The 11148-nt window shown below is 33.3% G+C and overlaps 1 protein-coding gene across 4 annotated transcripts; it reads right to left on the reverse strand.

The window, feature by feature from the left end:
* Nucleotides 1-5058: 5058 nt before the first annotated feature.
* On the reverse strand, nt 5059-9812 carry LOC105340657 (aquaporin AQPAe.a). Of its 4 annotated transcripts, XM_066084904.1 has the most exons (4): nt 9672-9812; nt 9029-9565; nt 8094-8216; nt 5059-5831 (listed from the first exon to the last, which is right to left on the reverse strand). In XM_066084904.1, the coding sequence occupies exons 2-4, from the start codon at nt 9482-9484 to the stop codon at nt 5637-5639; spliced, it is 774 nt and encodes a 257-aa protein (XP_065940976.1). In that variant the 5' UTR covers nt 9485-9565; nt 9672-9812; the 3' UTR covers nt 5059-5636. The 4 variants fall into 4 exon arrangements, with proteins under 4 accessions (XP_065940976.1, XP_011445128.3, XP_065940975.1 ...); XM_011446826.3 differs by lacking the exon at nt 9672-9812 and having other exon boundaries at nt 8136-8216; nt 9029-9665; XM_066084903.1 differs by lacking the exon at nt 9672-9812 and having other exon boundaries at nt 9029-9665.
* Between the last annotated feature and the right edge of the window lie 1336 nt (nt 9813-11148).

Raw genomic sequence — 11148 nt, forward strand, 5'->3', positions numbered from 1 at the left:
ATGTTCCTCAGTGCCTATTGCTACAGTAAGCTTAATAAAATTCTCAGATTTAGAAACGCATTCAAAAAGGTATTTTAGGTATACATGTATTTTGTTTGTGCTTGTTTATTTCTCCTTGTCTTCTCCTATTGTGTACATGTAATAAAAACAATTGTTTATGATAAGTATCATTTATGATATTATATTTACCTGAGTTTTATAAACTCTGTGTTTAGGAAATAAAGTATGTAAATTGAATATTCGAATTATTTTATTTTATCTAGGTCTCATAACATTTCCGAGTATCTACACCCACCCATTTATCAAAATATTTCACCGTTCCTTTGTTTTCCTTTTGCTGTCTACGCATTACCTTTGGCAGTCTGATATACTAGTAAATGAGTTAGTACATGCTTGAAAGCAGTATCATCATAATTGATATCTCTCAAAATAGGACCATTTCTTCCTTATTTATAACACAAGAAAAAATGTAAAGACAATTGTCCTGAACAAAATAAATCTTTCGATAATCAAATTTGTACGTAACAACTTAAATCTGAAGTGCGATAAATTTGTCATGTTGTAAATTTTGAATTTACTGCGTGGGTGTAAATACAAAATCTACAATTTACAACATGACAGTGTAAATTTTGTATTTACACCCACCCAGTAAATTCAAAATTTACAACATGACGGATTCCTGAAATACTTCTGTGTAAATAAAACATCACACTAAAGGTTATAACTTAACTACTTTTGGCAAGTACATGTATCTAATATATACTAGTAATTATGTATATTGTAACCAAGTGAGATTCCGATTACTAGTACTTTAAATCGTTGTCGTTCTCGCGATAAAGTGACCACTACATACATGTGTAATTGTTTGTATAAAATCAGCGATAACATTTCAATGAAGATGTTGAAAATCGACGTTGTTTTTTTGATACGATTTTTGGAGTATAGATATAAGTAATTTTTATTTGTTACATATGGGCAGTAGTTTTAAAATATTACAAATGCCATCTTCGCTAGCCAAGGGTTATCGGCCCCAATAAACCGAAAACTCTTGGCTAGCGAAGATGTTCAAATGCCCGCTAGACGATATATTTTTTTTTTTAAATAGATATACTCATACATGCATAAACGAATCTATGCGTTTGATTTGAACATATTTTATTGCATTTTATATTATAATGTGATTGGGCACAAGTTATAAAAACTTAATTCGCCCTCTCCCTACATGTGTAACAACAAATACAATGTTATTGCAAATAGGTCTTAGTTTGTACTTATATAATAATAAATTACAGCAGTGCTTAGATATTTGATAGTAAAAAGTTAATGTTATTTAATATTAGTCTAACATGTATGCAAGGATGAATGAGATAAATAAAGATAAATAAGCAAAATGTTATCAACAAAAATGTGATCTGTGATTATTCAAATCTGCCAGTACCTTGAATATTTTGAACGATTGAAAAAAAAGATATTTATTTTCATCCACACTGAGTGAGTCTCTCCCCAAAGTAAGGAACGAGAGTCATGATCAAGAATAGGAATTCTGCCAAATCTAAGAAATTTATTTAAATATCTATAAGTATTATATCTCATTTTATCTTTGTTTGCCTGTAAAAGGTGCAGATCTTCCAAATATGACATATACATTTGTGTAAGGCCATGCAGATGATAAGGTTATATCTATCAAAACAGTAATGCTTTCTCTCCGCAAATCTAACAGATCCGCTTGATATTCATATATGCAATAACATAAAACAAAAAATTCTGTCAGTAAAGCTTTGCTAAAAGTGATTGGTCTTATGCGGGAAAACGTGTTGATCTTTACAATGACAAAGAATAATGGGAAATTTGTCCTTAAAATTGGCCAAAGACTTCGTCATTTCCCCCACAAGACGTCAGACATTTGATTCCAACACAGTCAGTAAAAGGACATAATAGCATTCCTTTTAAACCCCCACCCTCCCCCCTCCCCAATACCCCCCGCCCCCCTTTCCGGATTCTGATCAAGTTTCTGTACCTGATCAGCCTTTTGTTACAGCAAATGTATACCGCAAAGTCCACGAGGCTCGAATAACAAATTGCTTAACTTCTCCTATAGCATTATAATTTCCTTGATGGACGGAAGAGGTTCCTATAATTGACGTATATTGAAATAGATATTTTTGGCTGTGTAAGGGACACTAGTCATTATCTAGTGCACTAAGGGGTTGAGTAAGGTATTGGATGATTTGGAAAAATAAGTTTAGGAATTATATTGCCGAAACCATGCGATCTTGAGTCAGAAACTGATTTACTGTATACATAATCAATAGAAATGAAAAAAGAGGTTTACTTTTTTTTCACATGTACATTTTTATGTATTTGTAACATTTATGGAAAAGAACCATTCTTCACTTATTTGAACACAAATTAATCGATGTCCTGATAATATGTACCATTTTGATGGTGTACAGTGTTATGAGTATTAGAATCGTATTTTCATCAATCCTTTGAAAGAAATAGAACTTCAAATTATGTTTTATGTTGAAGATATATACCGCCATACGTTTAAAACGAAAAGTTATTCATTTGGATAAAGAAACAACTTACATTACATTTGTCAAACAAGAAAAAGCTGTCAATGTGACAGCATCCGGGTTTCTGTTGTGGGATCAGTAACCATAATACATTGGTAAATTTAAAAAATTGAAAGATGATGTTTAATTACCTCAATGGTGCATATTTTTACAATTAAAATGCAGATAACCTTTTATCGTGAAAACTGCAATAGGAGCTATCTGAACAAATGATGCACCATGTGTGCAATATTATGGATGAAAAGTACTAAATTCAATAGCTGGCATTTTTCTCATATACTCACAAAACAAAATACAAGTAATATACAAAGCTTGTATATATGTTCAATGGAAATGCAAAACAAAACAGTTCTTATCTTGTAAACTGTAGCAAGGTACACAGCTGGTAATGCTAGCATAAATTATCAAAGATCAAAATCCAAGCAGTATGCACATCTTTGATATATGTACAATTGATCTGCAAAACAAAATTTCCTATCTTAAAAAACTGTTGGAAGGGCTAACCGTACAAAAGGGGCACCATCTGGCAGTCGTTCGCCCACCCCTTCCCTCCGCCATTTTCAACATTTCAATTACAAGATTTTTTCCTACGGAAAACCCAGATAAAAAATCACAGTAATTAAATACACTTGAAACAAACAATTTTTTATTTGCATTGTTAAAGATAAGTGAACAAGTAGAGATTAGTATTTGTTTATTTAATGAAAACCCGATGTACTGTGAGGATCAGAGATTCCTATCCATTGTCTCAACATTGCAAGTGTATACATTCTACTGTTTTTCCATTATTTTCTGAATTTTTTCAATTAACTTCTGCTACTGCAATTTCGTTGTATCATTATTTTCCATAGATAACATATGCATATGATTCCGGAAACCCATTTTTTTTTTCAATTACATGCACACGTAGATGGCAATTGAGGAAGCCTTTACCATGAACATACTCTGAAATAAAGTCTTTCGAAGAAAATAGCATAGAGTTTTTTTTCTGTCAGAAACCTTGGATTTATAAAACCATCTTAATTATAATCAGCCCATTTTTTTTTATCCCTAATAAAAGCTGTTTTCGAATTAGATTCCTATGAAATACGATCTAAAGCAGCACTCCGCGCTTTGTTGAGACATTCTTAGTTCAAACACCTAAATTAAAATCACAATTACTGTACATGTACATGTAGTACCATTATTCGGTCATTCACCATATATAAATAATTCAAAACCAGTATAAACACGTCACATTGAGTGCATGGTCGTCTGTATGCATTGACTATTTTCATACTTCACTTTGTCATACCATGTCATGTAGAAAAAAATAACCCGGCGCATGTAAAAACATGTTTTATGTAGGTAATTATTGTAAGTTTGCTCGTAAAAGAATCTTATCAAATGACAATTGTGTATATCTTTATACATTGTTCTTCTTGAAATATATCATTTTGTTTAAATATGGAGAACCTCTCCTAGGCAATTAGTATTAGAACATCAAAGAAGAAGAATCTTTGCAAAAGAAACTCAAGTTTTAAGTTAGTTGCAAAAGTTGACCTCGTTGAACCTTATCCAACCATATTGAGTAATCCCCGCCGTCCTAGAAATCACAATGCAGAGAAAAACCTCTCTATAGTTCATGTTTAATCCCACAAAGTTAAACTCAAGCATTTATATAGTTTCAAAACTAGAGTATTGGAAATTGTATTTCATTTTATGATATTGATAAATTGCACTGAATTTGGAATACATTACCTTTAAACTTCCGAAATAACAACCGGATCAGAAATACATTAACTTAATCTAAGATACGCTTAAGCATAGTATTCTTATATTTAATTTCTAAACATCTCTGTCCAAAAGTCTCGAAAATAAATTGGATGTGATATCTAATGAATGGAAGTTCCGGAAATCCGTATCAATTTACTTTGTCTAATACACATTTTAATATCCGATGGGGTATCCATCTATTTTTGCTATGGCCATGTTGGAGTTCAGTTAAAAAAAGCTGTATTTTCCCAAATTTAACCTCCTCTGATTTTTTATTCATACGATAAGAGCAAACCCGGTCTTGCATGAGGATATTGACGGCGATCAATTATCATTTCAAGCAATGGCCTTTCCTTATAGTTCTGCTGCCGTGATTCCTTCCATAATTCTACATTCCCCCAATTTTGGATGGTTATTTCCCCCTGCGGCCACTTTCCATTCCCACACCTCATTAATGTAGTTTCATTTATCTGACCATGAACATTAGGTGACCATGGTTTCAGGGTAAACGATCTTTAATAGATAATTACAGGGCTGATCTTATCGATTCTTTCTCAATCTTTGCATTACTAGAGTTTTCGAGTTTTTAGCAATTATATATGCTTCAATTTCATATCAACATTTACTTATATCTTTTTTTCCCTGTTTTTTTTTTTAGATAAAACAAATTTAACATTTCGCATGTTTAACTTTTTAGATCACCGTCTTTTACTGTTAAAACAAAACATTTGAAATACATTGCACATTTTATTCTAACATACACAATAACAAAATGAAAATAGTAATAATAAACTCTATCTAAATATCTAACATATGTCGATGTATGTATTGTTTTTATCCTGAAATATACAAAAACATGAACACAGTCTTTATACAAAATTAATGTGGATCCAACGGATATCACAATGTTAATAGATTTACATCGTTGTGAATCTAACGAATCCATTAATGTTGATAGATTTACAACAGATTCACGAATCCAGTAATGTTAATAGATTTACATCGTTGTGAATCATATGAATCCAATAATGTTGATAGATTTACAACAGATTCACGAATTCAGTAATGTTAATAGATCTACATCGTTGTGAATCTAATTAGTACAGTATGTTAATAGATTAACATCTTTGTGTATCTAATTTAGTACAGTATGTTATAGTATAGATTTACATCATTGTGAATCTAAGGAATCCAATAATGTTAATAGATGCTCATCGTTCGCCACATATTGCGTAATATTTTACTACGGCAGTCTACAAATATCATATTTTTGCATAGATTCGTAACCATCATGTTGCCTCTATCTCACGATGTCCGCTCAGGTTCAAGCAGTTTGATATTGTTGTCGTTTTCTTCCACCGTAATCTCCAATTCCTTGGTGTCTTTGGTCTCGCCACTCACACAGCTCTTCAGTCTCGATTTGCAGACTTTGGTAGAAAACAGTTTATCATACAGTACAGCACCTAGGCCCCCACCAACCATTGGACCGACCCAGTACACCTACAATATCATACAAATCAAACTGAGTTCCTTATATCACTGAACATATCCATTTGGCATGTAAGTGGGACTGTATTGTGGTTATGTATATGTATAACGCATAGTTATAGAGGCCAGCTTGTATAGAGTCAGATTGTTCGCGTCATAAAATACGAATAAGTATGATGGTCAATATCTTCCATTGTTATACTTTCATGTTAAATACTGAAATCTGATTGGTTAAGACGCAGTTCATAATCCGTTCTATTACCCTCAGCGTTAGCAACGCACTTAGCAACCGGTAACATTACAAATTGTTACATGCGCGAAAATTATGCGCGTACGGTTCGCGGTAGAATTCACGTTATTCCTATATAAAAGCAGTAAAATGTTCTTAAAAATTAAGACATTCAGTGTAACAAAATAAATAGTGCCTGTTTGGGAGGATGACAGTTGAAATTGACACCCCTCGAAAACCATTGTCAACCTCCGCTTCGCGTCGGTTGACAATGGTTTTCTCGGGGTGTCAATTTCAACTGTTACCCTCCCAAACAGGCACTATTTATATACTATCCATCCACCAAAGAACACTAACGCCGAGCAAACGCGCATATACATATATCATGTTGTCATTTTTACGAAAGACTGGTCAAGACTGGACATCATTTATATTCCCGTGCATGTATTCCATTAGGTCCGTTCTTGAAGGTCCATGACATAACTAATCACACTACTTATTCTGCAAAATCTGTAAATGCTACCGCTTTAAAACAGAAAAGTGTTTGGAAGACTTTAAAAGTGCAAATCAGAAAGAACATATAAAAATCAAACTGTTTCTATTGCTAAAAAATATTGACCATTTTGAGGATATTTTTACCCTATGGGTCAAAAGGTAAACTCTTCAATATAGATATTGTTCTCGTTTCGAAGCAGCTTCGAATTCATCCTGTATAAAATCTTACAACATTCGGCTTTTTACAAAATAAATTGTTAATAAATGATACGATTTAAAAAAAAAAGAAAAAAGAATGTTTGAAACCATGATACGCCCAAAGTCTACCTTAGAAAAATAAGTAGGGAGCCAAACTGGTATAAAATAGTGTATTCAATCGTAAAAATCTAGACGTTCTCGTACATATAATGAGCTCATTAAGATACATAATCATCCCTTCTCTCCTAGATTTACACAGTCTGTATATTTTAAGTGGATTTTTTTATCGCCGCATCATCGAAATCATTTTGAACTCCCGCTGATAGGAAGGTTTTTGTATGAAGGGTACAGTGTATATCATTACAAGGGACTTTGTATACAGTATCGTCCTCGACGTTCATTTACCCTTCTTCTTACAAGAAAATAATATGGATTACTAAAAGTTTAATGCTCCTCAGCAGGTTCAAGGAGATTTAAAAACATACGTTCGAAAAGTAGTTCATTGTTAATTCAAAATAATTCACATGAAAAGAAATCTGTTCGTGCCCTTATTACGTTGTTCCTCCTCCCTCCCTTCCAACCCAACAAGAAATTCTGTATATACTTAAAAGTAAAACAAACATATAAAAATGCAAAATAAAACACTGTTTGATTTGATTTCTCATCAAAAATCACGAGAAATTCATTTAATATGTCACTACTTAGTTTGCTAGAGATAATGTAGCAATGCAATACATGATAAAATGTCAAATCTGGTTAATTAGAGATTGATGTCCAAAGGATGGTCTAATATACATACATCAGAAAATTATACTGAAAACGTCTAAAATTGAAATAAAAACGATCTGATAAATCTGATACAGATGTATTTGTCTGTACGTTTTGTTCGTGTCTGGGTACTGGCGAAATGTGAATATCTGACTTTACAGATTGGTTTTCCAGCGCATGATTAGAGCATTCAGAATTTGGTGTTATAAATTCTTTAGTTACATGTATCATAACTGCAATGGTAAGAGGACGGTCCATTTAAAAAAAGGCGTCACAAAGAACGCCAAACAATTGTAATACTAGTAATATCATACCTTCACCATTTGTTAAAAATTGTAATGTTGAGGAAAAATTATTATTATCGTTTACTTTACAATTTGTTTATTTTCTTCCAAACTGGAAAATACAATACATGGAATTAATTATGAGGTTTTTGTTTTTGGTAATTAATGCAAGACTCAAGGTCTTTCTTACGCGATCTGACTAGTTTCAGGAATTTTAAATACTAGTACATTTTTGACGATTATTTAATCACGCTTTCTAGACAGCCAAGAATAATATTAGGAAACGAAAATGCGATATACATTTGCATTAGTTATATATGAAGTTTTGGATGTCACGTTTACCCAAGCGTATGCATAGTTCCCCGTAACCACCATAGGGCCGAAATTCCTGGCAGGATTCATGCAACCCCCGGAAACGTTAAACTGTAAGGGAAAAAATTATACAGGACATTGACTGTAGTTCTACTTACAGGCAAATAAAACAACTGTTTACACATGAGTATTGATATACAACAGACTGTTACAACAATAATAATAAACAAGTTATTCTGATATCGATTTGAAATATATATGTATTCGCACTTTTTATATGTACATGTACTAGTGAGAAATTGGTACTTTTGCAGCAGTATAACTAAGCATTGAAATCCGTCATGTTGCATCTAATGGGTATATAATTATTCAATTGTAATGTACATTTTCACCTCAAAAAGACATTAATATGCAAAAATTACCTTTTTTGATTCTATTTTTTTTTTAAATCCAAGATATGTCCATAACAAATGATGAATTGATTCTTTTCATCTTGTTTGTAGATGTATTTAGATGCTACATTTATTTGCTTGTCAAAGTGTTTCCGTATTCGTTCATTTCCGAAAATGGGATCTTGACAAACGAAGTTAAATGTACCTACGACACGAGTGTCAGAATTAAGTCGTTTCTCCAGGTAAATTATTGCTGTAAATAGCCCTTACAGTACTTGTGGCAAATAAAGTTTAACAGGATTAAAAAAACAAACAAACAAACAAAACATGAAAGACCGAAGTCAATAATTAACTTTCGTTTATCAACTTAAAACCCATGATGTTTTCATAAGGATTTTTTGTATAAGAAAATACATGCATTTGTTAGAAAATTAACTATACTCTAAAGAAAGACCTGGGGGCGTTTTTGTCGTAGATGTATATATATAGTCAAACAGAATAGTTAGCACTTAATTTTTTAATTATACCTACCATGGCAAAAATGTTTAATGAAACAATGATGCCAATTATAAATGGCACTGATCCCGACAGATCATGTCTTCCGTTGTCCACAAATGAAAAAGTGCTAAAATCCAACAAAAAAGTGATCACAACCTCTGCCCCAAAAGCTTGTGTTGCCGTGACATTTGGACCCGGGGCTATGACCCCGAAACTGCCTTGTTGAAGGTTCTCCGGTGTCAAGGCCAGAAGTAAACCGCATCCTGCAATTGCACCCACAGTCTGTGATGTTATGTACAGAAAGCAGCGCACAAGTCCTATTTGACCAGTTAGCAGGAATCCCAGACTGATGGCTGGGTTCACGTGACCCCCGCTTACTGTGTTTAAGGTAGTGATGATTGCTGCAATAAAGAATCCGGCTTCTAAAGCGACGTGAACGCTGGATACTGGGGGGCTACCCTCCGGCGCCAGCCCAGCCCCTACAGCCATAAAACATAGCAAGCCCGTGCCCAGAAACTCAGCTAAGCATGCGCGCCAGAGATCCAGAGACTTGACATCCTTCACTTCCCTCTGAAACAAATGCTCCTGGATAGACTGTTTTGCCATCACAAAATTTACCAAGTGATATTGGTTTCAGAAACGAAAAACATATATACAGATACATTTATAAACATACTTATACGTTCCGGTCTGCTTATAACATAAGGATATTTAAATTATTCGGTTAAATTCCTGTTGCCACACGCGTGTTTTGTTTACATACAGTATATCTCAAAAGCAAAAGAGGATATGATGCATATCGGCGGAAAGTTTACAAGTGTGTGTGTGCATTTGTATTTAAATAGGCCGCGCGGTAAGCGGATTTACATTGCAGCAGATGTTATTCAACCCTATGCTTACTAACGTAAGCGTATTTCTCGGTAATGTCTAATTTCATAGCAAGTTAATGTGCTAGTTCTGGGGATAGGGAATTTTGGTCATCTTCCCCCAGCAAAATGAACCCTTCACGACAAAATTTCAAAACGAGTTTTTTTTTTTCTTCCGAAAAACAAATTGAAAATTGCATACACAAAATACAGCTTAAAAATTGATTAAATGAAACGATATTACATTTAAGTGTGATAATTACGCATTATGACTGACATGTCAGTGAAAAAATAACGCCGATAAGTCACGGCACATTTTTTTTTTATAAAATATTAACGCCTGATGACTTCATTTTACAGGCAAATGGTCCATGATTTTTTTAACTTAAATACGAAAATATATTTTCGTCGATTGTGATTCAAAGCTCTAAAGAAACTGACACTGAGCTAAGATTTACACGATCCACTTCTAAACAGTTTATCGTTCCGTCGAAACCTTCAGCTACCTAAGAAATTCCCGTGGAGCGATTGTTAAGACATATATGTCAGTATTTTGAACTGCGGACTAAAGTAGCCAAGGAGATCTGCCAGGATAGGTGTGATATGCTCCCATTTCGATGTTCTCGTTAAATAACAAGCTGTCAGGCGCCTGAAGTTTAAAATATTTCTTTAACATGTAATAATAGATTATCCCCAGTACTATCATAGTGCAGAGGATCATTTTGTATGGTGGCATATCTCTGCCCCTTGTGTGCAAGTTATTTTTCTTTTAATTATGTCGACATGCAAGATAAAGATGTTGACATGCAAGATAGTTATGTCAACATGCAACATAATTATGTTGACATGCAAGAAAACTGCAATCAAATATTAAGAGTTATAAAAAATCTCAAATATCGCCAACATGTGACATCCAAGATGCTAGATACGCTACCAACTGATGTCAACATGCAACTTATTTATGTTAACACGCAACTTCTTTATGTCGACATGCAACTTATTTATGTCGATATGCAACTTAGTTATGTTAACATGCAATTTAAGTATGTTGACATGCAACTTATTTATGTAAACAAGCAACTTCTTTATGTCGACATGCGACTTATTAATGTCGACATGCAACTTATAATTAGTTATGTTTACATGCAAGATAAATATGCTGACATGCAACTTATTTATGTTAACATGCAACTTCTTTATGTCGACATGCAACTTATTTATGTCGATATGCAACTTAGTTATGTTAACATGCAAGATAAATATGTTGACATGTAACTTATTTATGTT

This window comes from Magallana gigas, chromosome 5 (genome assembly GCF_963853765.1).
Source record: "Magallana gigas chromosome 5, xbMagGiga1.1, whole genome shotgun sequence".
NCBI lineage: Eukaryota > Metazoa > Mollusca > Bivalvia > Ostreida > Ostreidae > Magallana > Magallana gigas.